Raw genomic sequence first — 20,463 nt, forward strand, 5'->3', positions numbered from 1 at the left:
GCTGCCACCAGTGTATATTAGCCATTACAGCTTGTCATTAATGCAATATCTAAGACATCATGCAAGAGTACAAATAGCTCTCTTCAACATGAGAACTGTACATCTCTAGTGACTCCTTTCGGCTGAGCCATAAAGTCACAACTAATATGTAAATAAACAGATCCACATGATAAAACTATATAAAACCACTCAGAAGAAACAACTGAGTAAAACAATAAGGGAAATAAAGGAAGGAAAGAAGGGGGGGTTGGAGGGAGGCCAAGGTGTAAGGGGATGATCCGTTTAATAAGGCCACAGCAACCCACACTCAATCCAGACATATCAAACTCAGTGTCACATATCAAGAAGCGATATCATCTGAAATGAAGAAATGCACTAAGTGCAAAACTCGTTAATGAGTGGGATCACCATGCCCAGTATGAGAATTAACTTGATCGGAGTCTGACACAACAGTGGAGTCCTCTGTCGAAGCTACCTGTAATGCTGTCAGCAGCACTCCCATGCCGCTGAGATGGGATACTTGCGGAGTCCCAGCGTATCCTCTCTTAGCAATAATGTCGCCTCTGCCTTAGCCCAATATAACATCGAGTGAACCCAGGCGGTGAGTGGAGGGGGATCAACTGACTTCCAGCGACGGGTGACCAGCCGCCTGGCCACCGCCAACCCCAGATCAAGAAAACGAGAGGAGGCCCTGCGTTGTCTATCTCTGGGAAATATGCCTGTGATGCAAGCTCCCCAAGTGTTTGGCAGAGCTCTATCTGTGCCCTCTAAATACAGGTCCCCCAGAGTATGCACATCAGCCTCATGCCAAAGTACCAGTTCAGCCGAACTGGCTCTGCCCTTACCTCTCGGTAGCCCCAGGCGCGGTATCGGTGGGGGCATATGGCGTGACGTGCTTAGTGAGATTTAAGGCTCTACGGAAACATTTATGGGCTATCTGCATCAAGAAGGGTAAAGGCATAACCGGTTTAGCACAAAGATGAAAAATGTAGAGAAGCTCATCTAATGTAAACGGCGGTCCACCGTCTGCTGTATCCTCAAGATTGAGCTCACCCAAACACTTCGCCACCCACTGTATCTGTGATGCCAAATAATAATGTTCCAGGTTGGGTAGAGCTAACCCACCCTGTGTCACCGGCAGATACAATTTAACAAGCGCAACTCTACAACGAGTATTACACTATATAAAGTCCCTCAGCAGCCTTTCCAATGGGCGGAAAAAGGAGGCCGGCAGAGATAGAGGGAGATTTGCGAAGAAATATAATAATCTGGGCAACACCAACATTTTGGAGATTGCCAAGAAGGCTTCCAGTGATAGGCTGACTCTAACCTGTCACTGGCCAATTACCTTGATAGATTCCTCTGGTAAAATTTGAGGACGGGACTTTATGTTTTGGTTACAGTTCAGGCTCACAAGAATGGACTACATGTGGACAAACAGGATAGTTTAAGGAATAGCATGGGGTTGTTGAACAGTGTTTAAACCTATATTCATTAATGAAGTAACACAGAAATTTGGAAGGTATCAGATGTCTGTCTGAGTTTCTTTCATGTGAACAGATGTAAGCTATAGCTCATTCTGAGTCACAAGGGAGTTGATAATTGGATGTTAAATTTAGTACAATGTCTGCAAATTTGGTTATTTGATCCTAACGAATATAGAGCAAAAAGGGAATGCACAGAGGATTTGAACTCTATTAGAAAAGTAAGGAAGGGTTTGCCTTACCCTACTCTTCCTTCCTTTGCATAATAATCGTCTTGATGCAGTTTTATTAGAGCGTGGCTAAAATCCATGAAGAGTGGAGACTAGGTTCATTGCTTTCCTTCTTTATTCATATAACCTGGTGGTGCTTAACATAGCAGAAGATCGTCATCCAAAATCTAATAAATGTCTATGAAACCATTATGGAATTACTGCTTTAACAACTAAACGAAATTCTACGTTATGGTAAGGTAAGTCGCTAAGAGCATAAACACTAAAATAATTAGAATCCGCAGGCCCCTGTAAGGCATGTTAGTTCATTTACCTCGTTAGGTGTGAATTTTGATGCAATTTTGAAATGGGCCCAACACATAGAACAGAGGCGGGTATGTTTCAAGCAGGCGCTGGCACACTTTTCACATGTGCCTAAAGATTTGGGATCAAACTACTTTCGCATGTGATGATAATCTATCAAGTTCAATGCAAAGCATTGCAGTTTATGGAGAAGGTGTTTGGGCCTACACAAATGTAATTTATCTGACACCAGAAGATAAGCAGAAAATATGTTCTTGAGATCACTTCTTGACTTCCCACCATCAGGATCTGCACACCTAATGCAGTAGGAGTTAGAAACTCTAAAGCTTGCACCTCTGTCTATTTATATGGCTATGTGGGTAAGACCATAGCCATCATTTACGCTTTTGATTCTGCTTGATATCCTAAAAATGCAGTATCTAGAGAATATTTTCTGGATAGTCTGGCTAGTCCAATGGAAACTATATTCCTAGTCCCAAGCATTGTGACACCCTAAGATAAAGTAGGTTACACATACATTTGTGGAATATAGACCAGCACAACACAAAATGCATTAGTTGCTGAAACCCTAACACATAGCATACGTTCCTCATATTATCTCCCCTGGCTCAGAATACCTCTGGGAAACAAATGAGAGAAATGTGCAAACAAGTACAGACTTGGCTTGATGTATGATATACAGCAGTTTCGTTTGGGCTAGAAATTAACATGATTGGCAGATCCTTACACTTGTGAAGGGAAATCATCTTAAACAAATCTGGATTTTGTATTGTTCTGTAAACTCTAAGATGTAGCCAGAGGTAAATACATAAGTCCCAATGATAGTTCACAGGGGTCCAGATCGTGTAGCAGGCATCCATATATCTTAAGATGTAACAAACTAAATTAACTTGCCACAGGATCGTAAAAATCTTGATGGCAGCAGATACGCAGAAAGCAAAATAGAGTAAAGCTGTTGAATTTAAAATTTGTTTTTTAAACAAGGATGAATAGCATTTTTAAATAGAACATTTTTAATTAAGTATGAATGAATTGTAAAGTATTTTGTGAATACAGAAATTCTTCATCTAAATATACACTATTTAACTTGATATTTTTAATATTTTGTGTGGATGTTGCTATGGCTCTGTTGAAAGCCGAAACAATCTTTTTTTGATTGAATTACTGATTTGAGTTGTATGGCCATCCTGTAAATACAGATGTGGTTTTCAGACACCCTCTAGTCTTGTTTCACTCTCAATTTTGCAAAAACAACAGGCAAGTGTGCTATACAGTGGATACTAAAATGAGTAAAGGGACGTTATAGTTAGGCTCAGATTTCACTCTTACAAAACCAGTGAAATTCAGCAGTTACATTTACCTAAGCGAACTATAACTTACGCCCCCGCAATGCACTGCTTATGACCTCACATATTACATCACTCATGACATGGTAAGTGACATCACTGATGACATCTCAAATGGCTTCTACTCCAGTGTGTTCCAAGTAAAGTAATAATATAGGTCGAACTGATCTTGTCACTAAAACTCAGCGATTCTGTCTGAGGAGAGATCTGAAGGAGCAAAGTGGTTTGCCGAAGTCAGAGGCAGTTCAGCATAGCCGCATGAAAAAACCTCAGAAAATTTTACTCGTGCTTCCTAGTGGGGGTTAGATCTGTCCAGCAGCAACTCCTCAGCTAAGGCGAAGGAGCGTCGTCCCACTGCTCTTGGAGCAGTGCAAAGGAAAAATAAAATGATAATAACAGAACTATATCATTTTATTTTTAGTGGAGCTAGGTCAGGGCGGGATGGAGCGGGCTGGACTCGCTGCATTAGAGGGAGGAGTGCTATAATGTGCACCTTAAGTGCGCATGATGGTTTGGAGAGCCCTCAGTCTGGGTGGAGAACATGCACAGGCTCCCACTCCCTGACTAAGAGCTGAACCACGGGGTTCAAACAAATCATGACGCTGCTGTGATGCTGGTGACAACAAATACTCCCTAACGCGGTATCGTTAGAGGCTACATGCAGCGGGGTATAAATCAGGGCGTCTACTGACGTAGCTCCTGCGAAGGGAACTGGCGCTCCTGCCGTTAACTGCCTTGACAGCAGAGGGAGGGAATCTTGTCCTCACCAGAGCAGGAATTTTGGAGGTATTCCAGCGCCACTTAGAGCGTGTTTACACTCCAAACCTAGGAGTGACTGGGGAGCGCTATGTCCCCTTCGTAGAGGGGCTGGCCCCTCCACAGCTCTCACACACAGTTGCGATGGAATTAGATGCTAAAATTACAGTTGAAGAAATTCAGGAGGCACTACAGTCCCTGCCATGAACTAAAGCCCCTGGCGTGGATGGTTTCCCGGTGTCCCTCTTACATGCCTACTCAGGCCAGCTGGGCCAGCCTCTGTTGGAGGTGTATGAGGAGGCCTTTGAGATCAGGATTCTGCCCCCAACGATGTGTGAAGGCGAAATAGTTATGCTACTCAAATAGGAGGGAAAGTATCGAGATTCAGCTGCTTACTGGCCCATCACCATGATAAACTCAGACGTAAAAATACTGTGCAAGATCCTTGCGGCCAGACTAGACACTCACATTGTACATCTAGTGCATGAAGACCAGTGCGGGGTTCATACCAACCCGCAACACTGGTATGTATATCAAATGTTTGACGCACATTTTGCCCAAAGTGCGGCACTGCGACAAGGAGTTGGTCTTGATATCCATAGAGTTAGAAAAGGCATTTGATTCAGTGGACTGGGGTACATACAGGAAGTGTTAAGAGTTGCTGGATTTGGCCCGCGGTTCCGTTGATGGGTGCAGATACTATACCCTGTGCCCAGCGCTAGAGTACGCAAGGGACATAGCGGATCGGGTGAGTGGAGATTGGGGAGGGGGACATGACAGGCATGCCCGCATTCTCCCCTATTGTTCGCCCTACAATCGAGCCACTGGTAATCTGGGCCCGTAGAGATTTGGGGCGTTGGGGCATCAACACGGGTGGCACCTTGCACAGTCCCGAAGCTCCTTCAGATGCTTGATGAGTTTGGTGGATGCTCGGGATTATGGCTAAATAGACGTACATTTTGATATTCCGCCTGGCTCGACTAGCGGGCCTCACTCGGGACGCTCTTCCTCGGCTAGGTATGCGGTAGGAGACGGATCATTACTTGGGCATCCAGTTGGCAGCGCAGGACACTCAGATAATCTAGCTCAATGTCTAGAAGAAAACATTCAGTGGGCTTCTGGAATACTCTCCCTCTGTCTTTAATGGGCAGGTTGGCGATAGCACTATCAGTGTGGACTCCACACTAATAGACCAGTATTGGGCGGGCCACCGTAGCAGAGTGGCGCTTGCCACATTGAATCGCACGTATGAGTGCGGTGGGCTGGAGGCGCCAAGACTGGAGCTCTATTATTATTCAGCGCAGTTACAACACACTGCCAGGTGGTTCGACGGTGACAATAGGGAAAAGAGGCTGCTCCATGATAGGGTACCGGCTGCCGTCCTGCCATCACTGCTTCTGGAGGGAGCGGGAGTCTCTGACTCAGTGCCATATGTAGTCAGACAGACCGCACGCACCTGGCAGACCTTTGTAGAGCAAATCCTGAGGCAGTCTCCATTCCATTGGGAGCTGTCGGTCTGGTACCTAACCCTGGTCAGGAGAGTGATGGCCAATATGTTCTATCAGGCTTGGCATGCAGGGATTTTGGGCTGGGGCAGGGACAATCTCTACAATACGCTGGACTCTCTAATATATTCAAAGAGATATGGCCCACATACCCCTTGATCCCTTTGCACACCCTGACCCTAGACGTACTTCTGACTTGCAGAGCTGGCAGGTACCTTGTATCTCTGTTGTACAAGGCTTGGAGGACTGATGCGAATGGCCAGTTCCCATGACATTCGCAGCATAGAACACTGACATGGAGGCACCTCTGGGAGATGGGGATTGGAAGATGGTGGGCGCTCTCACACAAGATCTCATGTAATGCCCGCTTCCGGCTCATTAACAATAATTATGCGCATTGCACACACATGACCCCAGAGAGAATACATTGCATGGCTCCAGATAAACCCAACACATGTCTCAGGTGTTATAAGGAGGAGGCTAATTTCTTGCATCTGGCCTGAGAATGCAACGAAGTACAACGCTTTTGGACAGAGGTAGTGGAGAGGGTCAGAAGCAGTGTTAGCAGTTGCGTACAATTGACACCAACCCACTGCTTGCTTGGGTTAATACGCAAACATAAAAAACAAACCAAGATGGCCTATGAGCTTCAGCAACTACTATCAGTGCTAGCAAGGCGTAGAGTTACGATTGTCAGGATGGGAGTGCGGGCACCCGATATCTTGGTGTGGCTTAGAGATGTGCATGAATGGACTATGGTGGAGGAGGTGCACATGAAAAGGAGTCGCAGAGATGAAAACTAGATGAGGACTTAAGAGTGTGGCAGGAACTCTGCCGAGGAATTCTGGTTGAGGAGAAACATTCGAGCCCTAGTAGTACATCTGGGAGTAGCAACTGCCCGAACTACTAAGAGAAAGGGGATTAGATGGCTGATGTGACTGGGAGGGACCCACACGGGATTGTTCATGTATATCCAATGACCAGGAATGTAATCAATGTGGTTGAGTCAAAGCCAATCAGGAATGCTCTCTACAAAATGTACACCTGTTTTAATTTTTATGCAAAAATAAATAAATAAAGTTAATAAAATATACCCCTCTTAGCTCCAAGTATCGTGAGGAAATGGCAGTGCGGTTACAGCGTGAGGAGGAAATTATTAAAAAAAGAAAGACCTACAAATTCCAACGAGACCGGTTGGACTATGAAAATGGGCAATTACTTACTTTTGCCAAAAAATATGACAATGTCAGAGCGAAAAGCAATAAGCCGTTGGAATTGCCAAATACTTCATGACCGGCCCGCAGTGACCCCATCTGTGTCGGAGCTGAGCTCTAACGTGGATAGTGAGTCGGATAATGACCAACAAAGGGTGCAGCGGCTGGGGTTTCGGAAGCTTACCCTGGCGCAGGAACTAGACTGCATGCGCCAGGATCGCAGGCAGACCCTTCGGTCTGGTGCCTGAAATGCCAATACAAGCAAAGCGCCAACAGGAATCGCAGCGCAAGGCGGAGATGTCACAAACAGCGAAAATCTGAGTACCAAGCCACCTTACAGAAAGGCGCGCAAACAGTGGAAGAACAAGTAAGTGGTAACACTATTGTGTGTGATTCACAGTCGGTTCTTAACCTTACCAATTTAATACTTTCTGATAAAGAAAAGAATATCTTGGCTTTGGGACTTTCATATAGCGCCAGAAGCAATTTTGACTATGCTGGGACCAGAGTAGACATCTACAAATATGTACGTAAATTAAAACTGCGCAAATTTCACCTATTACATAGATCTGATCATATTACACCGCCAGTTTTACTCAACTTAAGTCCTCCAACATTAACAGCAGGTGATGCAGAGTTGTTAAATGATTTATTTCAAATGCAGGCCGAGATTACACAATTGACATGCAACCCAGATCTAGGACAGAGGGTCATGACTGTACCTACTCCAGTCAAACCAAAATCAACGGTTTGTCCTATGATGTTAAAGGATAATTTTGATATGTTCCATGACAAGGTTGCTCACGATCTTAGGCTGTTACATCTTAAGGAGGCCAATACTAAAAAGAGACATCAATATCATGACTTTATATACCATCAATTGGTTAAAAAACTGCAAAAGAATGTGAATGTGGTCATCTGCCAGTCTGACAAAGGCGGGAATGTGGTGCTGTGGCCGAGGGAGATGTATATGGAGGAGGCCCTCGGACAATTAAATGACAGAGAGTGCTACAAAAGAACCACTATGGCGGAAGCCAAAATGACATGGAATTTGCTATATACCAATTTGATGGCATGGAGGAGTATGGGCCTAATCACTATGGATGAATATAAATTTCTGAAAATCGAACACCCTGTGATGCCTATAATTTATTTCATCCCTAAGATCCATAAAGATACTGTGAAGCCACCTGGGCGCCCTATTATCTCTGCATGTAAAAGCATTATGGCGAATATGAGCAAGTACGTGGACTTTTTTTTTGCAAGAACATGTCAAAAAACTCCCTTCGTTCATATTGGATACTGGTGATTTATTGCAGAAATTGCAAGGAGTGCACTGGCAAACTGGTTATCATCTAATTTCTTTAGATGTATCATCCTTGTACACCAGTATCTATCATAGGGATGGACTGAGAGCGATTGAATATTATCTAAACATGAGATCTATCAATTTTTGTGAACATAACAAAATGTTACTATCCATGATCAAATTATGTTTGGAAAATAATTTCTTTATGTTCTCCAATCAGGTATTCCAGCAGGTTAGGGGTGTGGCTGTGGGGGCCTGTTTCTCCCCTAGTTACGCCTGCCTGCACATGGGGTACTGGGAGGAACAGGCTCTCATACCCACCTTTCCTGATATCATGTTGAACAAAGTGGTGAAATGGTTTAGGTATATAGACGACCTTCTTATTATTTGGAATGGAACTAAGAGTGATGCTTTGCAGTTCATTAAGAACCTTAACAAAAATAATTTGAATTTAGAGTTTACAAGTCAGATCAGTAACAGTTCGATATGCTTTCTTGATGTAGAAATCTTTATTCAGCACAATGAACTACAAACTAAAATGTATCGAAAACCAACAGCTGGCAATGCTTTATTGCATGCCTCCAGTCATCATCCTGCACATTTGATCAGAAGTATACCATATGGGGAAATGCTCCGTATTAGAAGAATTTGTAGCACTGATCAAGATTGTGTAGAGGCTCAGAATGAGTGCAGGGATAGATTTCTGAGAAGAGGCTATCTCCCGGAAAAGGCAGATAAGGCAATAAGCAAGGCTAATAATTCTGGTAGCTTGTTAGCAACAGCAGGTAAAAAAGAGAAAGAGCAAACAGAGCAAAATGAAACCCGATTAATTCTAACCTACAACAATCAGCATCAAAGCATTCGTAAAATTGTGAATAAAAATTGGGCACTTATTGCCAGGGATCCAGTTTTGGGAAAACATTTGTCCCATTCTCCTAGTATCACTTACAGGAAGGCAAAATCCATGAGCAATTATTTAGTCTCTAGCAGCCCAGAGGTTAGAATTAATAGTTCATGCCTTAACAGTAGCAAGGGTTTCCTCAAATGCTCGGTTTGCAAAGCCTGTAAAAATGGGGTGAGTAAAACAGAATATACGACTCCCCTTAGCAATACACCTACTCGTATACAGAGCAAGCTGACTTGCAAAACTGAATACGCGGTATATGTGCTGGAGTGTCCATGTGGCCTGCGCTATGTAGGGAGCACTAAGCTTCAGGTCCACAAGAGGATACTCCAGCACATACGGGCCATTACCAATGGCGATACCGCGTATCCTGTGGCTAGATATTTCGAGGAAAAGCATGCTAAAAACCCTACTGGTCTAAAATATTTTGTGATTGACTCAGACAAGGGGTGGGGATCGTGAATTACAGTTACGGAAACTCGAGACAAGGCACATTATACTCATGGACTGCAAAGCTCCCAATGGACTCAAGGCTAGTGAAGATTTGTACACCTATCTTCACTAGGTCAAAGAGATTTAACAGTATACTTCAGCTGCCTCATATCTCCTTTCAAATGGTTTTAATAGTATTTATGTAATGTAAGCTATATTGATTTTCGCACTTGGTTTGTACTTTACTTTATGAACGTACTGCTTATGCAAATTTGCACAATGACATTTTGATAATAGGGGGTTTTATACTAGAAGGTCCACATGGGATTAATCTCCTCCCCCTAATAGATCATGGAATCACTGGAGGCATCCTGTGAAAAGCACACAAACATTTAAAATGCGGCTATCCTATGGGATACAAGGTGTTTTTATAGAATAATTGTATTTTCTCTTTTACATAAAGAACTCTTCAATAAGCTGCTAGTGTGATCAGGATTGAGAAACGCCCAGTCAGGAGTCATCTTTAAATATAACAGGTTTACATTGGGATTGTATTTAAACACATTTATTTATTTATTTAAATATTGATGTGTTTTTAGATATTTATTCTATTTACTGTTTCTCTAGGGTGATTATTTATTACAAGACACTTTTGATGACTGTTTTCAATTGATGTAATTTACATGTATTAGGAGTATTCAGGATCCGAATCTCCAATGGCACACGCATAGGATGTTTTCAATGTCTATCGATTTCTAGGCAGTACGTCATTCACTCTGCAGTTTAAAAACATCTTACTTCCTCTTCCGTGTCATGTGATCAAGGCCCCACGTGGGCTGAAACGTGTCATGGCACCATCCAACGGGTTCGCTTCGTCTGTTTTCCAGTGCGTGAGTGTATCTGAAGGACGACTTTACCATATATATATATATATATATATATATATATATATATATATATATATATATATATATTCACTGAAAAAACCATAGGTTTCACACATGGTATAGTTAGCTGGAGATTTTACTCATAAAAAACCAATGAAATTCCCCCGTTATAGTTAGTGCAGGCAACTATAACTCACGTGACCGCAATCCTCTGCTGATGCTAATACTGTATTTAGACACTTATTTGCCCATGTCTTTTTCCATTAAATTTTAGCTATACATATATTACAAATATTTATTTTCATAAAGACACATATGTCATCAGCAGAGGATTGCGGTCGCGTGAGTTATAGTTGCCTGCACTAACTATAACGGGGGAATTTCATTGGTTTTTTATGAGTAAAATCTCCAGCTAACTATAACATGTGTGAAACCTATGGTTTTTTCAGTGAATTTGCAAGGTTTTTTAAATGCTAATTCCTAACTATAACGTGTGTGAAACCTATGGTTTTTTCAGTGAATTTGTACGGTTTTTTAAATGCTAAGTTACTTTACGCCGTTCGTGGCGTGCGCGCCCACTTTACGCAGTTAGTGCCGTGCACGCACGGTGGGCACGCGGTGCGCTACGCGCACCGCGTGCCCACGTTACGCTGGATGGGCCATGTACGCACGATGCGCTTCGCGCACCGTCCGCACACGGAGGACATAATATGCGCTTCGTTGAGAAAGGTAATCTATTAAATGTTCAATTGGGTTATATGCCATGCACAATACGTGCCCTGCGGGCACCTTTTGAACACGGGGGTGGGAAATGGTGGGTAATTTTTTTTTTTATTTAATTTGTACCGTACGCGTACGGTAAGCGTAATCGGCGTATTTTCGAAAAAAAATAAAAGTGAATTTTTTGCCTTTGGGGTTCTTTGGGGACCCCATAATCAGGGCTAGGTGGTTAGGAGTTGTCTAAACTGCCCCTTTACATGTTTTCAGCCTTTGTTTTTCCTCCCCCCGTCAGAGTGCGAGAGAGAAAATGGCGGCGGCCGCTTCCTGGTTTCGACCGATTCGAATGTTTACTAAGATCTAATAGCCAATCAGAATCGCGCTCGCGCACGGCACCGTACGCGTACGGTAAGCGCACGGTAAGCGCACCGTAAGCTGCCACAGATATATATATTGATTTAAATGCTATTTTCTCAGGAACTACTGAACAGATTTACACCAGACCTACAAAAGGCACTTCCTTGACCTGTAGACTACCTCTCTGCCAAATTTCAAGTAACTCTGTTCAGCCGTTCGGGCTGTAGCTGTGTCTAAAGGTCCTATGGAAAAATGCATGGGAAAAACGCGTTTTGGGACCCCCCTTTTTTCTCAGCCCCCGCTTGACGAATCCCCCCGAGACTTTCAGGGTAGGAGCGGAGCGTAGCGCCCCATTAGTTTTGAAAATTTCGCGAGGATTCGTCGACCGGCGCCAAAGTTATTCCAAATAGAATGTTGCGGTTTTCCTATGGAAACAGGGTCCTAACTATAACTACCTAATGGCGACCGCCAGTAGGTAATATATATATATATATATATATATATATCCACAAATTGCCCAAGCATATCTGGACGCACTCAATGCTGCTACAAACCAGGGTTTATTAATTTCATCACGGCGACCAGCAGTCATGTTCCGGTATTTAAAATCTCAGTGCCGACTCGTTTCGAGGTATGTAACCTCTTCTTCATGGGCGGCTGCATCAAAGTCTTTAGGAAAGCCCAGCATGCAATTTAAGTAATGTCCCGCCCTGAGTGGGTGTTTGCATAGTGCACGGTGCATGCTGGTACTTGGCGTTCATACCCTCAGTGGGTTCCATAGCTTCTTTGGCAGCTTGTATAGATACTCTTAGTAGAGCTCCGGATTAGGCGCTGGTCTGTTTAAGCCTTAGCAACATTGCCGCATCGGTGAGGAATCATTCCCACCACAGCCTCATTAATTTCCAGATGGTGCGCTCCAGCGCGGCAGGGCTGCCGCGTGTAAAATGTTCCCACAAATTGCCCAAGCATATCTGGACGCACTCAATGCTGCTACAAACCAGGGTTTATTAATTTCATCACGGCGACCAGCAGTCATGTTCCGGTATTTAAAATCTCAGTGCCGACGCGTTTCGAGGTATGTAACCTCTTCTTCATGGGCGGCTGCATCAAAGTCTTTAGGAAAGCCCAGCATGCAATTTAAGTAATGTCCCGCCCTGAGTGGGTGTTTGCATAGTACACGGTGCATGCTGGTACTTGGCGTTCATACCCTCAGTGGGTTCCATAGCTTCTTTGGCAGCTTGTATAGATACTCTTAGTAGAGCTCCGGATTAGGCGCTGGTCTGTTTAAGCCTTAGCAACATTGCCGCATCGGTGAGGAATCGTTCCCACCACAGCCTCATTAATTTCCAGATATATGTATATATATGTATATATATTTTACAAGTACGCAAACCTCATTTTTAAAACTAAAAGTAGAAAGTTGCCCTCAGCAGTAGAAACATAGTAAACTTAAAGATTGCTTTATATAATGATAGCATTTATGTGCACCTCAAATCAAAAGCTGATTCTGAACCCTGAATCAAATAAAAATTTGACCGCAAAGAATGGATGAGCTAAGAAGCCATGAAGGTTTCTGAATATCTGACATCTTTGCTGTTGATCTAGGAAATCAGCATCTTGGTGTATCCAAACTAGACACAAAGGACCTGATTACGAGTCGGTGGTGTATTCTGACCAGGGCGTAGGTTTAGGTTTACGCATGGGTCGGAATTATAAATTGGAAGGTATTTAACGTATCTGTTAATTATCACATGGGTTGAATACCTCAACCTTCGTTCATATTTCCCAGGTCAAATCCACTTAGCAGGGGAAAAGCATATGGTATTTATTATTTATCAAGTTATTTCAGACAAGCTCATAATTGATGTGATTTATTGCATCCGATAAATAACGTACTTGGTGGTATTGTGATTTATCAGGTGTGATAAATAGCAACTATACTCGCATCAGGGCAAAATAATTTTAAATTACTTAATTGAACAAACCAAATAGATCTTTATATTATCATGCATGTTTATATGCACTACTTCAAATCAACATTTATTCTATTATTTAATGTCAGATTATAAGTCCATGACTGTTATACATGCCATATTTATCAAGTGGTTATACTTTTATTTCTCTCAGATATATTGAGCTAGTTAAAACTAGTGGGAAAAGCCCTCCATGACGCAAGTACTGCCTACAGGTTTTTAGGTGGAGGAGATGAATTAGTCTAAGTCACATTTATTCTGGTTAATGTTTGTTGATATCTATGTTACACTGCTTTGAAATGTGCCTCTCTCTCTCACATATATTAATAGAATCCAGGACCCCCACCTAATCACTGTTGGAATCAGGGGCCTAAGCAATTTCGATGATTTGAACCACAAAACAACTAACAAAAATACAGAAACAAGCACAAAGAAATGTAAAAAAACCAAAGAAAAACAACACTTTTATTTTAATAGGAAGGTTGGAGCTGTTCTAAATTCAATTGAGGCCACTCGTCATCCAATATACATTCTGTTTGATGCGCTTGCACTGCTCCCACAAATCAATCTGAGGATACCAATTTAGGGCCTAATTACAATGTCAGTTGGAAAGCCTCCGACCGCTGGTAGGAGTCTTCCGACCGACATAGTAGGTTTAAAGTCCGACGGCGGTTGGAGTTTAAACCGGCGGGGCAATCGGACATGGTTCCGATGGACTCAAGGAGCCTGTCAGCCAGTGGGAACGGCCTCATAATCCCTTAAAGACAGCATTTTCGCTGTTGGGATTATGATGGCACTTTCCGAGAGCAGTTCCATGTTGGCTTTTCCGACATGGATCTGCTGTCGAAAAGTGTCTTTGGGGGCCCCTAGTATGGCCCCCATCCCTCCACGGCCTCCGCATACTGCGCTGGGGAGCACTTATGGTGCCCTTCAACATTCCTGCACCATGTGGTAGGCACCATGAGGTACCTGCCACATGGCGCAAGGATGTTTGGAAACATGGGAGTTTGTGAGCCGGGCGGAAAACCCCAGAAGCATAAGCTCCCACAGAAATAGGATAATGTTACTTACCCACTAAGCATCTGTTCTTGGCATGTACAGCTGTAGATTCACATGCTTTGCATACTCCTGCTATCTAGTGTTGGGTCCAGATGTTTGCAAGTTTTTTTTCTTCGAAGAAGTCTTTCCAGTCACGAGGTAGATGACTCCTCTCGGTGATAGTGTGCATGGGCATCAACTTTCCCGCAGAGGGTGAGAATGGAGTTAGCAGTAAAGAATAGAGATGTCTATGCGTATGTATGTATAATAAAAGAGAGAACGGCAGCAGCTACATGTACCTGGGGAGGCGGGTGGGCGCATGTGAATTACAGCTGTACATCCCAAGAACAGATGTTTACTGGGTGGTGCTGCAGGTGAGCCCCCCAGCCAGAGAGGGATGCGTCCGCTTCCAGAAGGAGCATTGTCTATGGGACTGGGTCTATGAAGGGCTGTCCTTTTGATACATTTGGTGTTTTCCACCACTAGATCGGTTAAAAGACCATGCGATTGGTTCCACTGACTCGCTAAGCATTCCTGTGGGGGACGCATGTGAAGCCTGGCATCGGGAACAATCATGATACAAGATGCAATCATTCCCAGTAGTTGCATATACACTCGAGCTGGAAGCGAGTGACTAGATTGAAAATGGAGAACTAGAGCCTGAATATTGTGAATTCTAGCTATGTTGGGAAAGACCAGAGCCTTTTGAATATCTAAAGTGGCTCCTAGGTAGTTTTGAGTATTGGAAGGTTGGAGATGCGATTTTAGTACATTGACTGTGAACCCCAGTTGATGTAGTAACTGTAGTGTTCTGTGAGTGTTTTGGAGACATTTTGAATACGTACTGGCTTTGAAGAGCCAGTCGTCCAAGGGGAAGACATGAATGTGTTGTCTTCTGAGGTGAGCAGCGACTACTGCCAGACACTTTGTGAAGACTCTGGGAGCAGTGGTGACTCCGAACAGGAGTACCCTGAACTGGTAATGTTGTCCTGCTACCACAAATCTGAATAATTTGTGATGAGCGGGATGTACTGGAATATGAAAATAGGCGTCCTTTAAATCTAGAGCAGACAGAAAGTCACCCTGTTGTAGAAGTGGTAGCACTTGTTGAAGTGTTACCATGTGAAAATGGTCTGACTGTATGTAAAGATTTAGGGCTAGATGTACGACCCGTTTTTGCATGCGCAAACGGGTTTGCGAACCCGTTTACGCATGCAAAAACATCATGGGCCACGTACAAAGCCTATTTAGTGAGTCGCAATTTATTTGCAACCCGCTAAATAGGTTTTGCGACTCACTATTTGGAAAGGACGTTCCCTTTCCAAATAGCGTAATTGCGGTCGCACAACACTCACAATTATCACCGACTTCAAGTAGGTGTTAATGCATTTGCATGCGAAAATATTTTTTAAGGGCAGGCAGTGGTGCCAGGGAGATGGGGTCTTGCTCTTCCTCGGCTCCCATGGCGTCTCCGGCCTCTGTTTGCTACTCTTCTCCGAAGAGGTCTGGAATGGAACTTGTGTGTTGGCTCTGCATGTCGTGACGTCGAGCCCGATGGTTGCAAAGCATCTTTTTTGATCCGGAAGCCTGACACACGTCGCAGTCCTGTTCTTTGTGCTCCGGAGACAAGCACAGGTTACACACTTCGTGTGAGTCGGTGCGCGGAAACTTTGCGTGGCACCGATGAGAATTTGAATGGAGTCCGTTCCATCGACTGCCAGGCGGACAGATGCGGGTAGGCCAGACGGCCTTCCATGAGATACCCGATCAAAAAAGTGTTTTTTAAGTGAACACGATACACGGAGAATCGCAATCGAAAACAATACTGTTGAGAGTGAGTGTCGTGCACATCGGTGGAAACCGAAGAAATGGTGTTGAAACGGAGCGCATCAATTCACTTCTGACCCAATGGCGGAAAAAACAATCTAACAATGGAGTCGATGCCCATCCGCTCTTTCACCGCAAGGAGGAGTCACCTACCTCGTGACTGGAAGGTCTTCTTCGAAGAAAAACAGCTTGCAAACATACGGACCCAACACTAGATGGAAGGAGTATGCAAAGCATGTGATCTACAGCTCACATTCCTCGAACTTGATGTTTCCGACCGCACTGTGTGTGGTTGCATCCAAAGATGCGTTCCGAACCGCCGACCTGATGTCAGTCGGTTCCCATTCCGTAACGGTGTTGAGCGGTCGTGAGTCTGCCCTACATCGTAATCGGGGACTTAATTTTTTGCCTTCAATTTTATATTACTTCACATTGACAGAACATATAGCATTTTAATCTTACATTTTGCTTCTTTATTTATATACACTTTATGAATTTGATAATATATAATTTTCTAAGCAGCTGCAGACTCTCTGAGGAGGTGCTGTGGACTCCCAGGGGTCCCCAGACCATACGTTAAAAACCACCGATTTAGTAATTTAGTTGTTTTAACAGTAGTATATTAGTACAATGCTATACCGTGTTAACTATTGTGCTATGTAAGCAATTAGTATATTACAAGCGGCCCCCGAGCTGTACTTTGAGTATCACAGATATAGAGGAACAAGGGCAAATGCTGAGTTCCTTATAAGGTCGTGGAACTCCGAGGTGACTTGCAATATCCTTTTATTGTATGACAGACAATATTTTATGCCTTATAATACATGGTAACATCATCACACTTCTCATAAACTGCTTAAATCCTTAGCGTGTTGCTCATTCATGTTCATTGCAGAGAAGAAGAAAAAAACACAAATCTGTTCTGAAAACTTAAACACACCGAAAAACAGTCAGTATTTTCGCAAAAACATTGCAGAATCAGTTAAATGTTAAGTTAAAAATGATGTGGCTTATACTGTGTAGACACATACTGAGATTGTGTAATGTTCCTGCAATGTGCTATAGTGTGAAAAAACTAAATATGTTGCATAAATATCTCCTTTCTGCTGATCACTTTTTATGTTTGGAGAACTATATCAGAAGAACAAAAAGACAGTTCCAGTTTTCCTTGTTTGAACTGTGGCTGTAATTATGCTCCGTGACCTGCTTTTCATCCTGGTTGCTGGTGTTGGTAGCAGCCATTGTGTCATCAGAACTCAACTGTATTAACCTATTACAGTTGAGCAGCTATGTTATTTCTTTATTACAGGTGACTAGGCTGTAATAAAGAAATTAGAGACAGTTTTCACAACCCGGATTGGCAGCTCCATTTATTATATTGGTATAATAGTATGATAGGCATTCTAGCTTTCAATGGTGGAACAAAAACTGCTGTTGAAGGATTCTCTACCCACTGTTTTGGACTGAAAGTCCAAGCTCTATAGGCTTCGGTGAAATGTATTAAATTTTGACCTGATTAGACGTAATATGGACACATTTGTTCCCAATGGCCATATCCAAACCCGGAAGGTGCAGCCAAAGCGCATATTATTCTAAATTAATGAGCAGGGCTTTGACAACACTCAAGGCGATTTATTTGCATTAGGCATTCTAAAAAAAGGATGACTGTACACTTAAGAAAGCTTACAGTTCCTTTCACTGGAGGGGTCTAGGGAGCATTCTACGTTAAAAAAAGAAGTTCATGCTAGACGAACAACGCTTCCCTTCAGGGGGCAGAGGAGTCCATAGTGATTTCAATACCTGACCATGTATGACGAGAACTGCTTCAGCTTCTGTGACAGCGAGCAGGCATCCTTTACCAGCTCTTCAACACTTGCTCCCTGTGTAGCCATGTCTTCTTCAGGAAACTCTGTGGGAGTCAATGGTATGGGTGTATCATGCGAAGGATAGTTAGGAACCAGGAAGAGGAGCAAATTGACCATCCATCGGACCATCGCTGTGTGGAGGCCGGTAACCTGGGTATCAAAAAGGTATCATTAGATGACGCCGATGGCATTTTCATGTCCTAGAAAATGATCAACAGTATTTTACTAATGCATATGCCTAATACTCAGCCAGATTACACACATTTGGTCAGGTAATAGAGAGTGTCGCTTGTGGATTATTGATGTGTTTTATTGCGCATACTCTTCACCTTAAAAGGGAACATCCCAAAGTTCTTTGATTTCTTTCATAAGGATTCCTTGTTTTAAAGTTTTTGTTCTTGAACCCTTTAAGAATGAGTGACTTGTTGCTTATTGACTTAGTTATGTTTGTCACCAACTCATCTAGTTATTAGGAACCCTTGAAATTGTTTTCAACCCCATTTTAATGATGGTTTCTTGAAGTGCCTTAGCCTCTGTAACAGGATGATAACTGTGTCCTAAATTTGATCCTTTGGGTTGAAACTTCAACATCTTTTAAAAACCTGGAGATGTTTTGAAATGATAACAGTCATATATTCTTCAGGCTCCTTTAAAAAAAATTAATGTGTTGATTTTTTAATTGTATATATTTTATAACTGTGTATCATGCTGCACTGTTTGCAGTTTCATGGTACACTATTTTAAAACATTTTTTTTAAGGATTGCCATCATTGTTATGGAGGTTTTCTAGTGAACTACTGACTACAAATCAATTTGAGATATTTGCATAGATAAATAATAAAGTAGGAATTCATTTGTACACACTGGTTTTCTTACCATTAATTGCATATATTACTCATGTTGTTACGGAGTAATTCTCAATGCTTTAAAAAAGATGTTAAGTGTTCTACATGGGCAAAATAGTCTCCCTTATCATTGATACCCAGGGGTATATTTATCATAGTGTTGCGTCGCCCATGCGATACCCAAGGGGACGCAACACCAGTCAGAATTTCCAAGCCACGCACGGCCCCTTACGAGGCCCTGATTCGCTTAATAAATCTTGAGTAACACAAGGCAGCTCAAATCACTGCCCTGTGTCAATCTGCCCCAGAGAGGCGTTCCATGGGTGAGGCATGGGTGTTCCCACGCATCCACGAATGGATTTTGGTAGATTTTCAGATTTACCATTAGTGGTAGACCTGGGAATGCGTCAAAATGCTATGCCTTCCAAGTGAGGCGTACAGAGGAGAACTATCTTTATTTCTACTTGTTTTTTCATTTGTCAAAAGGGCAAAACAACTCCCCATACCCAAGGCCCTTTGTCCCTCCTCTGGGAGCAAGTTCTTACTCATCAAAGGGAGTATTTAGCTGTCAGGTGACAGTTGAAGCCCATGCAAATGGGTATCTAGAGGGATGAGGCAGAGAAAACATAACTTTCTAAAACTACCTTTTCCAAAATATTTATTACAAATTTAAATTGACCACTGAATTGGGCTTGTCATAAATAGTTCAAAAAGTTCAAAAATTAACATTATGCCTATTTCCTAGCCAGAGATAACATTATTAAATGTATTATTGTATCCCAATGCTTTCCTATGGAACACCCAACCCTGCTACAGTGAAAACAACTTTTAAGGCATTTTCAATGGCAGGACGTGTTTAACAGTAAAATTTTACATGTCCTACATGCACCCTGCCTTATGGGTGGCTTATTAACATTTAAAATTAAAGTCTAGGCTAATGAAAAGGGTTATTTTGACAGGTCGAATTTGCAGTTTTAAAACTGCACAGCCAGGCCATAAATGGTAGGCCTGCAGCCATGTTTGCAATGTCATACCGAAAGCAAATACAGTCAAGACAAAAACCTGGGAGTACACCATGCAAAAGATGGCACTATTCAATACCTACCCACTGTAATATAGTCTGCTTCTGCACCGCCTTACATTTGTGTGCTTCAGAAAACCCCACAAGCCTCTGATCATCTCCACCCAATGGTATAATCCATGTAAAAGCTCAGCACTCATTTAGGGTTCAAGCATTGGAGTCTTTCTTCCTCTTACGAGGGATGATGTGGAGAAAAGAATGTCAGAAGAGTAATAGCTTGTACGATATGAAAAGAGGTCGCTCTTTGGTGGGAACGCAGCTCAGGTGCTCTAAACCAGTTTGCCCAGAAAAAAGGTGGTATAAGGCTGTTGGGCCGAGAGGGCCTGAAGCTCACTCAAGCGGTGAGCAGACGTTATTGTGAATAGAAAGACTGTTTTCACGGTCAAGAGA

General features: G+C 42.8%; 1 protein-coding gene across 3 annotated transcripts in view; it reads right to left on the reverse strand.

The window, feature by feature from the left end:
• The window catches only part of AXDND1 (axonemal dynein light chain domain containing 1), a 564,522-nt gene that overhangs the window by 124,970 nt on the left and 419,089 nt on the right, over positions 1–20,463 (reverse strand). For all 3 annotated transcript variants that reach the window (XM_085601802.1, XM_085601801.1, XM_085601803.1), the window contains exon 19: positions 18,083–18,297. In XM_085601802.1, the coding sequence (XP_085457928.1) occupies positions 18,083–18,297 (215 nt within the window). The remainder of the gene's footprint in view (positions 1–18,082; positions 18,298–20,463) is intronic.

The sequence above is a fragment of the Triturus cristatus genome, chromosome 4_2 (genome assembly GCF_964204655.1).
Source record: "Triturus cristatus chromosome 4_2, aTriCri1.1, whole genome shotgun sequence".
Taxonomy (NCBI): Eukaryota; Metazoa; Chordata; class Amphibia; order Caudata; family Salamandridae; genus Triturus; species Triturus cristatus.